Raw genomic sequence first — 20043 nt, forward strand, 5'->3', positions numbered from 1 at the left:
TTTGTCTTGGGTTTCCTTGTTGGTTTCCTTTGATCTCTATATTTCTTTATCTCACTACCCAGTTGTCAGATTGCCTCTGTTCCCAGTCTTCTCCCCAAATCAGGCACCCACCATGACCTGCCACAGGGATGGGAGGTAGGGACTGGGCACCCCAGCAAATTCACTGTGTGTGTGGTAATATAGTTCTGATGGCTTACAGTTGTGCTCTGTTTTCTGCCAGTCAGCAAGACCTGGGTTTGTTCTAGAGCCCTGGTTTGACAGTTGGGTTGTCCTTATTTCTCAGCAAAAACTGGGCTTAGTTTCTGTGCAGGGCATGTAGACCAGCTCCTATGGTCCTAACAAAGGGTCTGAGGCATCTTTGAAAAAGGGCTACTATTCTCTTGCACTTTCTGGACTGTCCAGCAGATGGCACTGTTCAGTAACTTACTCGTCCTCAGAGGCTGTTTTGCCTCTGAGTGCAGGCTGTATCTACACAGGTGAGCTGAAACTGTGGGATTCCTATGCCCTCACTTTGCCAGCCAAGATCTGGCTTGATGTGGGGCTACACCTGTGGCAGAGTGCTCCCTCAGCTGACCCAGTCCTCCAGCCTTCCCCAAGGGAAGGAAATGGCCACCGGCTGCTGTTTCCCTCAAGGGTGGGGGAAGGGTTTTCAGACCCAGGGCTGGAAACACAGTCTCCATCCATGTTTTCTCAGTCTCTTTGTGCCTCACTGACCTGGGCTATGAAATGTCCTCCCCTGACCCCCAGGTCTTCAAACAGTGGGGGTATGTCTCACTGCTGTGAGAGATTTTAAAATCTGTGTCCCTGGTAGGAGGGTTCTGGTCTGCTGTTTCTGTGCCTTTCCCACACTAAGCCTGAGCAAGGGGGAGATGAGAGGACTGGCTGATCTGGGACAGAAAATTCCTACCTGATATTTCTTCTCTTTCTTCAATTCAGCATCTGCAGGGTCCTTTTCCAGTCTATATCCTCCTCCAGAGTTACAGACAATTCAGAATTGTCTTTTTTCTCATTGAATCTCTGGAGAAGAGTTTTCAGTAACTGTTTACATAGCCATGTTGATGACATCACTGTCCCTAATAGGACTTTGAGTTATTAGCATGCTTTATGGATAGCTTCAAACTCATGCCTTATGAAATAATGTACAACTAATATTATAAACAACATAGGGCCATGGGATGACTTGTATAAATGAGCTAAAGATGGCCTTTGTATAGTGGTGCTGTGTGTTGTTTACCTCTTCACAGTATCCTGGGTCTGTTAGAAAAACCCACCAGTGCCCAACTAATTGTTTTTAAAAAATAGCCTAAGTAAGCAATAGCGTATATAGCCATTTAGAATTGATCTGCTTTGCATATCTCATAAAAATTCACTGAACATCTGCTCTCAGTTGATAAGATAAAACCCTGCACTTATAAAGCCCCAGGCATCTTTGGCATCTTATCACTCTGGCCTGTAAGGCTCTCCACCATACTGACTCTGCAACATCACCTAGACATGTAAGTACTCCTTCCCCTACCTCCACTTTCCCACTGCCCGAGGAGTTTGGGAGTTTTTCCTTGCCTGTTTCCCCTTTAGCATGTTCCCTCAGGCTCTCTGCTTCTTGAAGCTTTCTTGCTGTGATGGGCAGCCCCTCCTACTGTAAACACAGCAAAGCCACAACCTTAATAAATAGTGTGTGTTACTGCCATCTGGTGGTCATTTTATTATTTAATCAGCCCAGCCAAAATTTTCTTAAAACTGCATTGTAGTCTAAGATTTTAAGACCTTCCCTCCTTCCTTCTGTCCTTTACAGAGCTCCAACCTGAATTGTGATTTGTAGAATCTCCCAGCATCTTCCATTTCCTCCCTATTTTCTCCCTCAAAAATTTCCCAAATAAATCTTTACACATCTAATCCCATTTTTGTGACTATCTTTCAGAGGACCCAAACTAACACAAGTAATGCCAGGCATGGTGTGAGACAACAGGCAGGAAGACGTGGTTCAGGGACTGGCTCACTCACCAGCCAGTGGGCAAAGAGGTTGCTGCACTGAGTACGATGTCCTTGTGAGTATTATGGCTTAGGCATTTGATGGATGAGGGGACAATTTCAATAAGGCAGCAGAGTTGGTTTGCTACTGCTAAGTCAAATTGATGCTTTGAAAAGGAATAATGAGAAGCTGAGGACCTTTCATAAGGGGCCTCTTTGGTAGCTTACAGGGAGACCCTTAAATCTCTCAGGTGAAGAACCAATGCAAATGAGCAGCAAACAGAAACTTTCATAGTGAAAAACTGGAGTTGAAAAGCTTCAAGGTGTTTAAATGTTCATCCAAGACTGGTCACTTATGCTAAAATTGGGGTTCTGGTGGAAAAACATGGAACCCTGAAAATAGAATTGGGACATATGGATAGATACCACTGTGGATAATAGTTTTGCAGAGTGCCTGAATCAGCAGAGTTTTCAGAGAAGGCCCATTTTCCCTAGTAGGAGCTAGCACATCCTTTGTACTGGAAGATGCTACAAAGGCCCCTCATCCACCAGGCAACAAGTGCCTCCCTCAGGAACTGCCCCAACTTCTCTCCTGGCAGCCAGGACAATAAACAATAACTAGAACTAAATCCTGTCATCATCTGGGTGGGAAAGTGTTAAATCTGATATGGGAGGAAAGAAATTATATACTAAAGGAGCTGCAAGAAGTAGCAAATTAGCAGGCTGGACTGACATGAGCTGAGGGGATATCCCTAGAATTGAATTTTGAGGGTATTTGGTCAAGGGAGCTGGAATATAAAACTGGCTATACAAGAATTGATTGACTAGGACACTTTTTGGGGACACAGTCCTTAACCCGCTGGCACAGTCCCTGAGATATGGACAAACCCATTACTAGGGTGGTTGAAGTCATGGCTAACACTGAGCAAAACAGAAATGTCTGAGCTGCCCTGGAAGATGGTAGAGGAATATAGACACTGAGGAAAGTGAGAATGCTGGAATTGATAATCTATGGATCTCTAGAAAGTCCAACAGAGAATTTTGCTCCCCAGGAGGTCCCAGAGGACACATCCCTCACAAGGCCATCAAAGACGTGCTGCTCAATTGCTACTTCATTGGGAGGGTTCCTCTGTAGGACAGGACTGGAGAGAAGCAAAGAAGTAACACCAAAAAACAATCAGATGCAATGCTTAACTATGGAGCACCAAGTTACGAGTTGGTTCTGGGCAGCCCCAGCAGCCATTGTTCCATTGTTAGATGGAAGTGGTACAGCCAGGACTGAGTTCGAGTAGAACCAGAGGCCTAAGTAAGCTCCATGAGCTGGTAGCCCAGACCTCATATCATTCACAGTTGCCCCTCTACAAGCTCACATTGTATCAACCAATTGAAAGATAAAGGAAAAGTCCAAGACTGATTTATAAGTGGATTGGATCTGTATATGGGTACAAGCCCAAATTTGACAGGAGCTGACAGATTTCAGAGGTGGCCCTGAAAGAAAGGGGAGAGGGGAAATCTTTGCAATAAGCAGAGCTGAAATTCCATCCCCAAGGAAGGAGTAGTGGCCCAAGATAAGAATATTCACCAATTTGGGGAATTAGCCAATGTCCTGGCTGTGATCAAAGGCCTAGAAGGAAAAAGACTGGAAGACTGGAGACAAGGAGCTCTGGGGCACAGGCATGTGGATGGACTCTGGCTGGGTGGGTACAAAGTGTGGTTTTTGTATCACATGTTAACACCCACAAAAAAAGAAAATCTACTTAAAAGAGGCACTGAACAACAAAGTAGGTAAAATTTCTCAGCCAGTTGACATTAGGCAGATTTCATCAAGAGCTACACAAGAACTACCATATGGATGCATGAATGGAGTGGCCAGGATGGCAGAAATGGAGCTTTCCTGGGCCCACCAGCATGGACACCTACTTTCTCAGGTCAATCTAGCCACTGCCACCCGAGAATGCCAAACCAGTAAGTAAACAGAGACCAACACTAAGTCCCTAGTATGGCACTATTCTTCAGTGACACCAACCAGCCACTTGGGAGAAGTTGACCACATCTGGCCCCTTCTGATGGTTCTTCCTTATAGGTATATAGACCTATTTCAGCTGTTGGTTTGCCTTGTCTGCCTGCACAGCCTTAATCAGCACCACTGCCCAGGGCCTAATAGAATGCCTGATGCATAGGCCTGGAGTCCTGCAGAGCAGAGCCAGCCACCAGGTTCCCTCCTCACAGCATAGGAGGTGCAGGAACGGGCCTCTCACCACTCAGCATGCAGTGGGGGGTGGTAGTGTCTCCTGCTTCCTCAGGATCAAGGGGTTGGGCTGAGAGATCAGCTTCCTGTGGAGACCTTCTGAAACCAAGGGACAGAGGTGAGGTTTTCCATTGATGTTTGGATGGAGTAGGGAGAGTGTTGCCAAAAAGGTTTTCTGTTGTTAGGTCAGCTTTTCTCTGTTCTTTGGATTCTCTTGGAGTTCTTTCTTTCTGTGCCCATTGGAGGTTCTGGGATATATGCAACACCAGAAGGAAACCCAGGGAACTTGCTACCATGTCACCCTTCAAGTCCCCACCAAGGATCCCAGGCCTACTGTCTCCTTTCCTCCTTTCAGAGTCTCCCTGTGCTTGTTTCTTGTGCTATGTCGTGGGCTTTTTAGTAGTAGGAGGGAGCATCTGGGAGGGATGGGGCTACTGCCTCCTCCTGGCAGAACCAGAAGTCACCCATAGTATAATTTTACTCTCTAGCAGCATCAACTTTTTCATTCCTGATATTAGTTATTTCTATCGTCTCTTTCCCTCTTTTTGTTCTTTATCAGTTTCATCAGATTTATAATTTCTGTTGTGACATATCATTTGACCTATGGGTTATTTGGAACTCTTCAAATTTTTCATTATCAAATTATAGTTTAATTGAACTATGGCCAGGATTTATAATCTGTATGATTTTAGTCCTTTATAATTTGTTGAGACTTTCTTTGTGGCTCAGTATAAAGTCATTGCTTATTAATATGCCATTTATGCTTGCAAAGAATGTATTTGTTTTTGTTTCCTGGGCTATTTAAAGCAATATCATGAAATGCATTAGCTTAAACAATGGGAGTTTATTAGCTTACAGTTTGAGGCTGTGAAAACGTCCAAATCAAGGCATCATCAAGGTGATGCTTTCTTCCCAAAGACCATCTGCTGGCTATCCTTGGCTCCTCTTCCACATGGCAAGGCACATGTTGGCTTCTGCTGGTCTCTTCCTTCTCTTCTGGGTTTCACTGATTTCAGCTTCTTGTTTCTGTGGCACTCTCAATCTCTCTCTTTCTTTCTCTCTCTCTCTCTCTCTCTCTCTCTCTCTCTCTCTCTCTCTCTCTCTCTCTCTCTCTCTCTCTCTCTCTCCATTCTGCTTATAAAGGATTCTAGTAACAAGATCGAGTCCCATCCTGAATGAGATGGGCCACAACTTAACTGAAATTGCCTCATCAAAAAAATCCTACTTACAATGGGTTTACACAAACAAGAATGGATTAGCTTTAAGGACATGATTTTCTGGGGTACAAAGAGTTCCAAACCACCACAGTATTCTCGAGTTATTTCATGCAGTGTTTTATATCTATATATATTAGGTCAGCTTTATTAATTATTTTGCTCAGGTCTACTATATCTTTTCTGATTATTTTATCTCCTGTACCTTCTACTAGTTACATATGTAAAAACATTACCCCATAGAATATAGTATAAATCCTTGCCTTATCAAGACATATTATCTATTTGTGGTTTTACCATTTTATATCCTTACACTTTGTGAATGTGGATGGAATAAAAATATTTTCATTCAGATACAGACTGAAAAAATTCACCACCCATAGAATTTCACTAAAAGAGACCCTACAAAGTATTCTTCAGATAGAAGAAAAATGATTTGCAATGAAACAATCAAGATGAAGAAAGGAATAAAAACCAACAAAATGGCAAATATGGGGATATAGCCAAATGAATAGTGACTATTAGAAAAAAAAATAATAACCTGTCGGATTTAAAATATACACAAATTTAAAATACATAAAAACACTAGTTAAAAAGAAGGAAGGGATAAATGGAGTTAAACTGTACTATGATCTTTACTTTGTCCACAAAAGTTGTAAAAAGCACCAATAGATATTAGATCTTGATGAGGCAGAGAGTCATACTATAATCTATATAGTACTAACCCTATATGTGCAGTTCTAAGTTGGCAGTTTGTTTTCCTTTAGCATGTTGAAGATAAGTCAACTTTCTTTAGATGTCCAGGATTTCTTCTAGAGGAAACAGCCAGGAAGGGCATCAGCAGTTGGACTGTCCCCTCCTCTGGCCTGAAAACTGGTGACAGGTGAGATTTTCTCTCTCCTCTGGCCATTTCCACCATCGCTGTGTTGTTTTGGGTAGGGAGGGTCTTTGTTTTGAAAAAGAACATGTGCTTGGAGATCACAGACTTAACATTCTATAACTTGCACAGGTTACTCATATAATTAAATCATATTAATTAAATGAAATTAAGGTTCATGAGGATTAAATGAGAAACCTCATGCAGTGTACATTGCATTGTATATTATTAGCCCAAGTAGGCACTTATTTTTTTTTTTAAAGTCATATGATACTATCTTCGAAATTCTGTCACTAGCTACTATACATCAGGAGGTAGCAAAAATTCTTTTGAAAATCCATGGCGTTACGGATGTAGGTTAATGACATTAATGCAAACAGTTCAGATTGACATGAGATGCCATCACTTTTATTTTATTGGGCCGAGGACCTCTGTCTGCATGCTCATCTCAAAGCTCCATGGGCCCCAGAACCAGAAATTATTTAATCACTCAGGCCTAGACAATATTTGGCACATAGGATATACTCAAGAAATATCCATAGCATGATATAAATGATTGAACAAGGTGAGCAGCTGCTCACCAGGAAGAATATTGGAAGGCAAGTATTTCTATTGATTCCAGCCCTCATCACCAGGGCAGGAAGGAGGGATTTTTTGGGTTTGGACTTGACCTCTGTTCCATTGCTGGAACTGGGATAAGTTACCTACTGGGTGTTAATTTCCTCATCTATGCAATGAGGAAAATAATGCATGCCCATACTTTTCTGGATGAAAGGAAGAAATCAAATGAAAGATTAGAAATGCCTATTGCAGGGCACATCACATAACTGGCACCCAATAAATGACAGTTTACTTCCTTTGGCTTCAGGAAGACTGGGTCGTAATACTTTGGAAATTTTTTTTGTAAATTTCACTGCAAGGACAATACATAAACAAAGAAATATAAAGCAATATGATGCTTGAATAGTATTTTAATGAGAGATCTTGGTGTAGATTGTTTGGTTAGGAGTGAAAATATATGGTGAACATTTATACTAGGGAGGTTACAACATTTCTGTGAGGAATTACCTTTTTACTTTGACAAGTATCAGAATTGCTGTAGTTGAATTAAAGGGACATGATGCTGTAGACAGAAGAGAGGATTTTGGAAATTACTGTCTAATTGCCTGAGCTAGAAGCTAATGACAAGAGCTCAAATCACAGGCTCTTGTGCAAAACAGATTTTGGTTCTTAACCCATTGCTTACTAGGACTGAATCTTGTGACCATTTCTCAACTTGTATGAGCCTACATTTATTTTCCTGCAAAAACAGGGATAACATTACCTACTGCCTAGGAAAGCTGTGAAATCATAAGTGAAAACACCTAACATAATTCTTGGATTATAATATACATTTATTGATTGCCCAGGAGTGGATTTTTTAAAAACTATGAAATGAACTACTTGGTTATATGTATAACATTTTTAATAATTTCATAGAAATACAATTTTTATTGGGTATGTTTCACTTTTTTCATTTTAATTGTGAGCATTGCATGCTTAGGAAGGAAATAATCCATGAAATCGAAAATATAATTGTATTTATATTAAAATTGTCTTCCCTGGATAATGTAAATATAATAAATACAGGAAATGGAAAAATAAGTATCCCCATAAAGTGTATTTGAAAGCATACTGCCTAAAATTCAAAGTCAAGGAATACTAAAAATAATAAATATTAATCAAGTAAAATATTATTAAATATTAAGTAAAAAACTGAGAAATATTTTTATTTCTTGAAAAGTGATAATTTCTAAAATGGTTTTTAGTCATCAGGAAGCATCAATAATATACTAAAATAACTTCAGTTATATCCTTTTGTTCTGTTTGGTAATTCTGTGCTCTTATACTATGGAGTCATATGCTTTACCATACTGAACTTAACAGGAAGGAGTTAAACAGTGCATTTTTCTAAGCCATAAACTACCCATGAGATAAGCGTTTAGAGCATATTTTCACTTTCAAGTTTTCTTAATGTTATTGAAATTTTGGGTAAATACTTCTCAGCATAATTTTCAGTGTCACTTAATATTCCATGGATTGATTAATTTTAAAACTTAGCATTTGGATTAAATTTCTACATTTTGGTGTGAAAGTTAAAACATCAGGTGCTTTGAAAAATTAGGAGTAAAATGTGACAGTATGGTGAAATTTAGATAACCATCAAGTTTTATATTTTAAACAGGATATGGAAACTGTTGTATTTCTGCACAGGTTATTCAGTCGATTTATTTTACCAACTCACTATATGCCTGTTGAAGTCTTTACCTGTGTTAAATATTAAAATATGCAGAAATACTCAAAATTGCAACAGAAAATCTAAGATATTTACATACTGAAAGTTGGAAAGAAGTAGATAAATAAATAGCAAAGCTGTAAACTTGGTTTGTTTTATCAGCAGTAACTACCAATGTCTCCTCAACCTGAGAGATTATTTTCAGCATTGGAAACTTTACAACAAATTTGCTTCCTGGTTTGCATCAGAAAAGGCCAATGGTTATGTCATAGTTTATCCTAAACCGTGTAAGAATAGACTATTTGGAGTGTCACAGGTTCTTGTGTCTTGGACTCTTGAGATTTGCAAGTTATTAAGAAACAAAAAGACAACAGGGCAGAACAATGATAATAGGAGCTTTCTGTTGCCCTTTGAGATATATGCTGGCTTTAAACAAGGAAGTAAATAATTGAATTAATATTCAATACAATTCAACAAGCTTTTAACATACAAGGTACTGGGTTATATTTGGGGGATTGATTGTCCTATCATCTGAATTAACAAATTTATAAATAATAGAGAAAACAGACATAAAACTAACTATAATGCAAAGAATGACATGATTTTATTGTGTAAATGCTAAAATAGGATATCAAATGTATAGCAAGGCAGAGACTTAAGGTGACAATCCAATTAGGATTAAAACAGTCTTCTCATGAACAGTGACACTTGAGTTGGTTATTGAAGAATGGTTAATATTTCAACATGCTGCAAAGGATACTCTGTGCCAGGAGGGTGGGAAAATAGAGGACATGCTCAAAGCATAGCCTTGGTGCTCATAGTCTAAATTCAAATTAGTGAGCAAGATATGGGGTCATGTATGATCCAAAACCTAATTGTGAAGATAAAAGTCTGCTGTGCTGAGGAGTTTGTGTCTGTATGCAATTGAGATCCTCAAAGTGGAAAATGAAGTAGAACACTAGATCTGAGTTTAGAAAACTAAAACTTGTAGACTGAAATGGTGTTTTTGGGATTAGGAGGCAGGGTAAGTTATCTAGTATGAAATAATGAGAACCTGAATTTTGGAAGTGGTGACTGAAATGTAAAAAGCATATTTATTCCAAAATAACTGAAGTGCTTTCTCTAAATCCAGTTGTCAAGGAGTGATTCACCACATCAGTCATCTACAGTTGCTTCTAGTGGGGTAAAAGAGTATGTAAGTAGGTCTAGCAAGAATAAAAGATTGCAAATTTTATTGGCCAAAGAAGTTTTTATGGTGTTAACCAACAATGCAGATTTATATATCTGCAGATGGGATGATTTATCTACATTAATTTTTCTTACTATGTTGCATTGGAGAAAAACATATGACTTTTAAAATTAATAAAAAGTAGACTTGATCTCTAGTCTGCTGAAGCAAAGATGGAAAACTGTTAATGTTTCTTCTGTCTGGGTGGTGTCTATAATTTTGTTTTCTGTATGCTTAAATAACCTACATTTAAAATAATAGGTGTCGTGTCCAATAGTGATTATTTGGAAAAGTGTATTTTTTGCAAATTTGTTTCCAGTAATGAAAACATTCAAAACACATCACTGCTTAAAATCAAAACAAAAACACAAAACCAAATAGAAAACATCTGAATTCTCTGAAAAATATCAGAATGGTTTTTAGCATGTATACACACAACATTTATTTTTGAGGAGTGAGCAGTATTTCTTAAGCATAATTATGATGCTGCAAAATTTAAAATGTACAGTGTGGATGAGACATGTATGGGTCACGCTAGTGTAGACTGAATGAAGTGAGTCAATTTCCCAGACAGGTATCATGTTCATTCACTGTAAAAGAAACTAAATACTAGGTTTCCTGAAATTCTCAGAGCGTTTAAGATGCCATTACGATTCTTTCCAGAGCTTCTGTCCCATCCTGGTAAAGATTACATCACCATGAGGAATGGGGGGAGTTGGGGCCCTGTGGATGGAGTCTCTCTCATTGCCTTGTTTCTGGTAGTGAGAGAAGAGCCACCTCGCATGCTGGTAGAGATAAATAATGACCCACCTACCCATGGAGGCCCAGGCCACTTGCTGGCCAAACCGTATCTTCATATAACCTGGCATCATAAAAATCTACCCCTAAATAATGAAGAGAGTGCCTATGTCTAACAGTCTTTAATGCTAAAACTTAAGTTTTGGAAAGCTCAGCAAATTGGAGAACAATTAGCTTCAAATTCCCCTGAGTATTTCCATGACCATCTATGTGCATGGAATCCATTTCATCCAAGAAGTTCTTTATGAACAAGGTAAAAATGAACAAATATGAGCATATGTAAATTTCTGAAGGATTCAGAGCCAGTGGTGGCTTTATATTTATTAAAGTTCACAACAGTTCAGCTTTTCAGTGATCGGCAAACATATCAGTTTTTCTTAAGTATTATTTAATCTTTAATAATGCTAATTGAATGATGTTTTTGTTTGTTTTCTCTGTGCATTTTTAGGAAGCCTTCCTAACCTCCTGAGTTGGATTAGGTATCCCTCTTTACCCTACAGAATCCTGTGCAGACCTTTAGTTTGGCTCCTAACACAAAGCATTCTAATTTCTCGTTCACCTTATACTAGAGACTACAAATTCATAAAAGCAAGAACCATGACATATTCTTCTTGTAATTACAATACTTTGTGCTAAAAAGGGTGTTCAATTCAAATTTTTGGAATAAATAAATGCATGAAAAAACTTTCAATACTTTATGTAGTGGTTATAATTTTGTTTCTTTACCCTGTACCTATTAAAACTCCTACTACTTCTTTCATCGATGTGCCAAGGGTTGGCACGATTGATAAAGTTGGAAGTATTCTCTAATATATACTGAACAGATCAGCAAGACTTTGCAGTGGCTTCTTTCATACCCTGTCTCAGTAAAGGGAGATGAAGTTGGTTTGAAATTATATATATATATACATATATCTACAGGAAAGATGTGGAGTACACTTGTCTTTCAGCTTAAAAAAAAAAAACAGTTGGGCAGAAAAACAGCATTCTCATTCTTCTCTCGAAGGATGACTAATATGGAGTTATCTTTTAGGATTTTGTTACATCCATTTTGTAGGATAGATGATTCCATCCAATAAGAAATATGAGTCCACTGAACTGACAGCTGGGATATTTGTACCATATCTAGATTTCAGGAATAAAATGGTTCAGGAGTCCAATTGTTCTCTTTCAGGGAATTGAGCGACTTGCCAATGATATTGTATGGAATGCTTCAGCTTTATGGAATAGTAATGCAAATTTTCCAGCCTACCCTATTCCTCAGTTTAGGAGATGAACTAAAGATATGCTTAGAAGAGAAAACAATGTAAGTGAAAATGAAATGTTTGTATGCAGTTATCTGCAGATCACAGTGTGGGGGCTTTAAATGTCTTTTAGTAATCTTTCTGACTGTATTTTCCAAACTAAGAATGAAGATGATAAAAGCAGTAAGTTATTATAAGAAGGACATACTGTATTTAAGCGATTTAGACTGGGTCTCTTAAGGATAAAAATGCAATCTATTACTGTAATTAAGTAGAAGTTGGACGGTTCCAGCAGGAATCAGTCCCATTAGCTTATGATTCATTCATGGGTACCTGACCCCATGTGAAGGTGTGACAGAGGGTTGTCAACTGCAAACACTCCCATGTGATGGAATCAGAACTGAAAAAGACATGCAGAACACAAGGAGGATGGTTGACAACACAGTAGTTTTAATCTGTATCTATAGAAAACACTGATATAAGCTCTCTAGTAGAGGGATTATAGAAATACATTTATTATATAATAGTGTACTTTAGTGTACTTACTGTGAAAATAGCACATTTATCTTAAAGAGGGATTTTATGCCCAAAGTTCTTGCTGATGTTTTGAAATATTTTGATTTCCTCCTCTTGCAGGAATTGTTACCCAGAAAAGCAAAAGTACGAACAGTTTTCCATCATTCATCATCAAAAGTCTTCTTTTGATTTATATTTCCCAGAGTAATCTAGAATGTTCATATCAGTAAAATGTTCTATAAAAATGTCAGAGTTCTTGTATTGTACATTCTCTACATTTGCTTGCATTCATGCCTTGTGCACATGGCTTGTCGTTCAATCCTCCACGTGCCCTCCTCGTAAGTACAGTGACATATTGTGCACTCGTCAGTCTTCACTTCTCTTCCAGCTGGGATGACGGCAGTTTCTGCAAAGCAGTTTGGACCTGGAATACAGAAAAATGGTTTACATTATGTGTGTGTGTATATAAATACATAACATATAATTGGGTGGTTAAAATTATACCGTATGCTTTACTTACTCGATTTTATGAAGGACAATGGAAAAATTACAATTTCAATAATATAATGCACTGCCAACTTTTCCAAAATGATGCCAATGTTATTTAAAAATTATATGAGTGATAGCCCTGTGTGATTTTCATTAACAGACTATTCCATGTTAGGGTCTTCTACAAAGGCCAAGTCTGAAATCATTTGATTTAATTAATTCTACATAATCACAGGAAAAACATAATTCACCAGGACCTTTAAAACACCTGTCTTATTTTTCTTAGTGTCAGGGAACAAGTAAACTGATTGAAATCACACAAATTCAATATAACTTCCTCACCCCTAAGAGCAGTGGTTTTCAAACGTAACGCATAACAATCATCTGGATGCTGTTGAAACACAGATTGCCAATCCCACCCTCAGTGTTTCTGATTCAGTAGGATTGGGACAGAATTTGCTCTGGTAACAAGTTCCCAGGTGATTCTGAAGCTACTGCTCTGGGATCACACTTTGAGACGTGTACCAGGGGTTTATCTTCGACAATCTCCAATGGTAACTGAGGCTCTCTGTCATTCTTAAGAATATCAACTGTAAGTTTCTCGTTCAACAATAGTGTCACATCTGCATTTTACTCTATGGAGAAGGAAATGAGTATCATAAAGATTTCCAATATGAGCTGAAACAATTTTTTTAAGACAAACATCTCTCTGTTATGGTTCATATGCCTAATTCAAACATGAACATTTGCTCCAGCTCCTAACTGCACTCTGAAATTCCAACATCAGTAACTATGGTGACCTCAAGAAAGCCCCTGAATTTGAACTTCAGCAGTTTGCCGTAATTCTCATTCTTTATGCTTCTAAAGGCTTTACTGATGATGCACTTTGCTACCAAAATATGTTTAATTATAATGTGTGAAGTCATAAAAGAGATGAAAAAATCTGTGAACTTTTTTTTTTAAATAAATGAATCCAACAAAGCTCCAGTATAAAAACTGACCCCTTTATAATTCTTGTCAGAATAATTCTAAGCAGAATGGTTAGAAGGCTTTTGTGATTGTAGTTTTTGGCAAAGTACCCTAACTACTGAATGCCATGCTGTGAAAACCCTTTTTCTGGGGTGCACCTAACTCCTTTCACCCTTAACTCTATTTTCTTTGAGCCCCCACATTCAGGCACTGCCTTAAGTTTAACCTTTTCTCTGCTTTTCTCCCTTGGAGACCCCAAAGTCTTAAAAATCATTAATCTGGGAATGATTCCCAAATTATGGTTCCAATGATCTCTAGTCCTGTATTTCTAGAGGACAACTGAATGCATTTCCTGCCGGCACTTCAGATTTGTCACATCTGGGCTGTCTCTTCACTTTTATATCTGATGAGCTTAAGTTTGTTAAAGACACTCTCATTCATCAGCTTTGATGGTTTATAATACTTTAAATGTAAGACACTCCAGCCAGTAGCCCCTTCATGATATCCTAATGCTCTCTGCAGATGGCCGCACATACCCTGCACTGGGCTGTCTCCAAGCTTTGGCTGAGGCGTCCCCCTCTGTTTAGCACCAGCTTCCCTCAGATGTGGGAGGTCAAAACCCAGCAGCGCCACAATAGGGAGGCCGAGTGGGAATGCTTCCTGATCGCTCACAGTCTCCCAGTCAACCCCCTGACCACACCCATGAACTTGAGCATTTAGTTTTAGCTCTGTTTGGCATCTTTCTTTACACAGTTTAACATGAGGATGTTATCTGTTCCTAATTCATTCTAATCTATCACCATGCTTTGCACACACAGGGTACCCAATTATTGCCCAGGATGGTATCCCTAGAAAGGTACAGGTTTTGCCAACAGACAAATCTGGATTAAAAGTCTGGTTTTGCCACTTACTAGTTATGTGGTCCTGGAGTAATTAATTTAATTTTTTAACCTTAATGGCCTCACCTGCAAAAATGGGGATAATAATAACTCACAGGGTTGTTCAAACTAAATAATATACTGGTGCCCTGTAGTTACTCAACATATGCGAGCAAAATTCCTATTCTTGCCTAAATTAGCCTATGCTTCTGTGTCAGTGAATTGTCGCTTCAAACGGTGGCAAATTTTATTATTAATTTATCAATTTTTATATCATTATATATCATATCATTTATATCATTCTGGGTTTCAAAAATTTTTCAAAACTTTTCAATGTTTTGGAACCAACTGCAATCATTATTCTTTTTTAAATATATATATATATTTTTATTGAGATTGTTCACATACCATACAACTATCCAAAGATCCAAAGTATAAAATCAGTTGCCCATGGTACCATCATACAGCTGTGCATCCATCAACACAATTAATTTTTTTTTCAATTTTTAGAACATTTTTATTACTCCAGATAAGAAATAAAGACAAAAAAAGGAAACTCAGATCCTCAATGCTCCTAACCACGCCCCCCTCCATTATTGATTCATAGTTTTGATATAGTACATTTGTTACTGTTGATGAAAGAATGTTAAAATACTACTAACTGTAGTATATAGTTTGCAATAGGTATATATATTTTTCCCTATATGCCTTTCTATCATTAACTTCTAGTTATAGTGTCATACATTTGTTCTAGTTCATGAGAGAGATTTCTAATATTTGTATAGTTAATCACAGACATTGTCCACCACAAGATTCACTGCTTTATACATTTCCATCTTTTAACCTCCAACTTCCCTTCTGGTGACATGTGTGACTCTGAGCTTACCCTTTCCACCACCTTCACACACCTTTCAGCACTGTTAGTTATTCTTACAACATACTACCATCACCCCTGTCCATTTCCAAACATGTAAGTTCACCCTAGTTGAACATTCTGCTCACAATAAGCAACCACTCCCCATTCTTTAGCCTCATTCTACATCCTGGTAACTTATGTTTCATGTCTGCGAGTTTACATATTATAATTGGTTCATATTAGTGAGACCCTACAGTATTTGCCTTTATGTGTCTGTCTAATTTCACTCAATATAGTGCCCTCAAGGTTTCTTCATCAACACATTTCTTTTAAGACAGTTTTGTTCACACACCATACATTCCATCCTAAGTAAATAATCGGTTCCTGTGCCAGTTTGAATGTATTATGTCCCCCAAATGCCATTATCTTTGATGTAATCTTGTGTGGGTGGACCTATCAGTGTTGATTAGATTGTAATTCTTTGAGTGTTTCCATGGAATGTGCCCCTCCCAACTGTGGGTGGTAACTCTGATGAGATAATTTCCATGGAGGTGTGGACCCACCCATTCAGGGTGGGCCTGGATCAGTGGAACCATATAAATGGGCTGACAGAGTTCCCTATATAGTCATGTGTTTATGTATTCCACACCATCACCACTGTCTATATAAGGACATCTATATTTCTTCCACAAAGTCAGAGGAAGAGTCAAAGAAGGCAGAGAGGCAAAAGCAAAACAAAGGAGAAAGAGAGAAAAAACAAACAAACAAAAACCAAAACTTGATAGCTAGAAAGCAACAAAAGGAAAGATAGCATTAACCTAAAGTAGAATAAAGAGACAACATCACTAATGCCAGGAGTCCCACACCCTTCCCCTATTCCCCAACCCCCATATGCATTTAGCTTTGGTATATTGCTTTTGTTATGTTAAAGGAAGCATAATACAATGTTTCTGTTAATTATAGTCTCTAGTGTGTATTGATTGTATTTTCCCCCCAATCCCACCCTATTTTTAATACCTTGCATTGTTGACATTCATTTGTTCCATCTCATGTAAAAACATATTTGTACCTTTTATTACAATCATTGAGCACCCTAGGATTCCCTGAGTTACACAGTCCCAGTCTTTATCATTTATCTTTTGTTCTGGTCCCACATGGTCCCAGCCTTCCTCTTTCAACCATACTCACAGTCATCTTTGTTCAGTGTACTTACATTGCTATGCTACTATCTCCCAAAATTGTTTTCCAAACCTCTCACTCCTGTCTTTTCCTTTCTGTCTGTAGTGCGTCCTTTAGTGTTTCCTGTAGAGCAGGTATCTTGTTCACAAACTCTATCATTGTCTGTTTGTCAGAGAATATTTTAAGCTCTCCCTCATGTTTGAAGGATAGTTTTGCCAGATGTAGGATTCTTGGTTGGTGGTATTTCTCTTTCAGTATCTTAAATATATCACACCACTTCCTTCTTGCCTCCGTGGTTCTACTGAGAAGTCCGCACATAGTCTTATCAAGCTTCCTTTGAATGTGATGGATCGCTTTTCTCTTGCTGCTTTCAGGATTTTCTCTTTATCTTTGATGTTTGATAATCTGATTATTAAGTGTCTTGGCATAGGTCATTTGGATCTATTCTGGTTGGGGTATGCTGCAATTCTTGGATCCATAATTTTATGTCTTTTATAAGAGATAGGAAATTTTCATTGATTATTTCCTCTATTATTGCTTCTGCCCCTTTTCCCTTCTCTTCTCCTTCTGGCACATCAACAACACGTACATTCTTGCTTTTTGTTTTGTCCTTAAGCTCCTGGAGACGTTGCTCATATTTTTCCATTCTTTTCTCTATGTGTTCTTTTGTGTGTAGGCTTTCAGGTGCCTTGTTCTCCAGTTCCTGAGTGTTTTCTTCTGCCTCTTGAGATCTGTTGTTGTATGCTTCCATTGTGTCTTTCATCTCTTGTGTTGTGCCTTTCATTTCCATAGATTCTGCCAGTTGGTTTTTTGAACTTTCAATTTCTACCTTATGTATGCCCAATGTTTTCATTATATGGTTCAGCTCTTTCACCATATCTTCCCGAAACTTCTTGAATTGACTAATTATTAGTTGTTTCAATTCCTGTACTTCAGTTAAAGTGTGAGTTTGTTCCTTTGACTGGGCCATAACTTCATTTTTTTAGTGTAGGTTGTAGTTTTCTGTTGTCTAGGCATGGTTTCCTTGGTTACTCCAATCAGGTTTTCCCAGACCAGAATGGGCGCAGGTCCTAGAAGGAAGAAATATTCAGTATCTGGTTTCCCTGAGGATGTGTCTAGAAAACTGGTACACCCTGTGATGCCTCAGGTCACTGTGCTTTTCTGCCAGCAGGTGGTGCCTGTCAGCCTGTAACTCCAGACTGATGTAAGGAGGTGTGGCCCTTGGCTGTTTTCCCCCAGGCTCTGGGGTCTGGTTCTGAATGGAAGGCAGGTAGTAGAGCTGGGTCCCACCCCTTTCCTCTTAGAGAAGATAGACCCCCCTAGGGAGAGGTCATTAGCATTTCAGTGATTCTCTCTGCCTGTGCTATCTCCCACCCTTGTCTGGGTCAGGGCACTGGGAACTGAAAATGGCTGGGGCTTTCTCTACTGAGCCAAAAAAGGGACAGAAAATTCTCTTCAGGGATAGTCCATGGCAACCCTCCAGCTTTCCAAGGTCTCATTATGCTTTCTGTTGTTCAAAATATTCCAAATGTGGCTATTAGGATCCCTGAACTGCAAACTGGTTCTTGTGTCCCTTTGACACAATTCCTTTAGTCACCAAAAGCTTCTGCTCACCTTGCCCCAGACCAGGAATTAGGCTTTTCTCCAAGGAGCCCTGATTCCCTGTGGTGGAGAATGGTGTTTAGAAACCAAGACCTGGCTGCTGATTGTGCTCATTCTACTGAGCTGTTAAGGCTTCTAGGTCCTCTCAGCACACATGGCTAGGATTACACACAGAAAGTTCACAGTACTGATTGTAATTTAAAACTATTCTCCTTAGATTTTATATATACATATCTTTTATCTTACCCTGAAACGCTGTTTACTAAAATTAACGTATTTACTTATTTGACTTAGTCTATGCATTTTTTCTTAACTTCTTAGATTTTAAATTTTATATCTCTACTCTTACACTGAGACTCTTGTTTTTTTTTTTTGGAATCGTTAACCTATTCACTTATTTTCTTTATCCTAAAATGACACAGAGTAGTTTTAAAAGTAATATACCAATATCACTCCTAGTATATAATGAATGCATTTTCTTTGCAGTTCTTACAACATACTTTCTTTAAGTCACTTCACTATTCACTGTGGGACATATAATCATTGGCATTCGTTTCAATTTATCGTCTCCACCCCATTCGTACTGTATCACTGCCCACCTCTAGCCACTATTATAACCGTTATCATTAATTTCTAATTTATCCTTTTATTGTATCTTTTTATAAGAAAAGACAAATTATTATTCATTTCCTTTTTTTTTCACAAAAGGTAGTATACTGCTTACATTCTATGAATGCTCATTTTTTTCCACTTAAAAATGTATTGCAACTTATAATTCCAGGTGAATACACAGAGATGACCCTTGTTGTGATGGTTCCATTATGTATGTGCCATTGCTATTGATATACTCTATTGGTGGGTATTTTGAAGCTTATCCCCCTGTATATATGAAATGTAAAAATGCTTAGCACATTGTTCATCATCTGCTTGGACAAGGAAGAGATAATTGTGTGATAAAGCTACGCTCACAAGAAATTTTTGAGACCCTATTAGTAAAAAACTGTAGTTTTGAGGAAAAACAAAAACAATGAAAATACCAAGTATTAAAATAAAATTATTTAAAACCCACAATGTAAATGTATACATCTACATCATTTTATCACATGTATAAATCTATGTAATCATTGCCGCGTCAAGAGACAGAAGTATCCCATCCCATCACCACAAAGATTTCTCTTGTGCTTTCCCTTTATATTCATCTTAATTTACCACCTCCCACCATCCCTCACCCTTGGAATCTACTGATATGTTTTCCATATGTGTATATTTTTTCATTTAAATAATGTTATGTAAGAGGAATTGTACAGTAAGTGAATGCAAAAGATTGGCTTTTCCCAGCTTGATGTCCTTAAGATCAAGTCACATTTTTATGAGTATCAAAATTCATTGTTTTCTTATTGATAAGCTGTATTCCATGATTTGGCTATACCACAATTTGTTTATCCATTCACCTATTGAGGGAATTTTGGGTGTTTTTTTTCCCCCAGGTTTTGGTTTTTATGAATAAAACTGCTATAAACATACATTTACATGTTTTGTGTGAATGTAAGTCTTCATTTCTCTGAGATAAATGCCTCACTGTGTAATTGCTGAGTAATGGTTAATTTTATTAAAAACTGCCAAATTGTTTTCCAGAGTGGCTATAAAATTTACTTTCCTATATATATGAGTGATCCCATTTTTGTGCATCCTCATCAGTATT

At 38.1% G+C, this 20043-nt stretch overlaps 1 protein-coding gene across 1 annotated transcript in view; it reads right to left on the reverse strand.

The window, feature by feature from the left end:
• Positions 1 to 12290: 12290 nt before the first annotated feature.
• VWC2 (von Willebrand factor C domain containing 2) overlaps positions 12291 to 20043 on the reverse strand; it is a 132289-nt gene continuing 124536 nt past the window's right edge. The window contains exon 3 of the mRNA XM_037837575.1: positions 12291 to 12792. Within this exon, the coding sequence (XP_037693503.1) occupies positions 12641 to 12792 (152 nt within the window). The 3' untranslated portion in view covers positions 12291 to 12640. The remainder of the gene's footprint in view (positions 12793 to 20043) is intronic.

The sequence above is a fragment of the Choloepus didactylus genome, chromosome 5 (genome assembly GCF_015220235.1).
Source record: "Choloepus didactylus isolate mChoDid1 chromosome 5, mChoDid1.pri, whole genome shotgun sequence".
Lineage (NCBI taxonomy): Eukaryota > Metazoa > Chordata > Mammalia > Pilosa > Megalonychidae > Choloepus > Choloepus didactylus.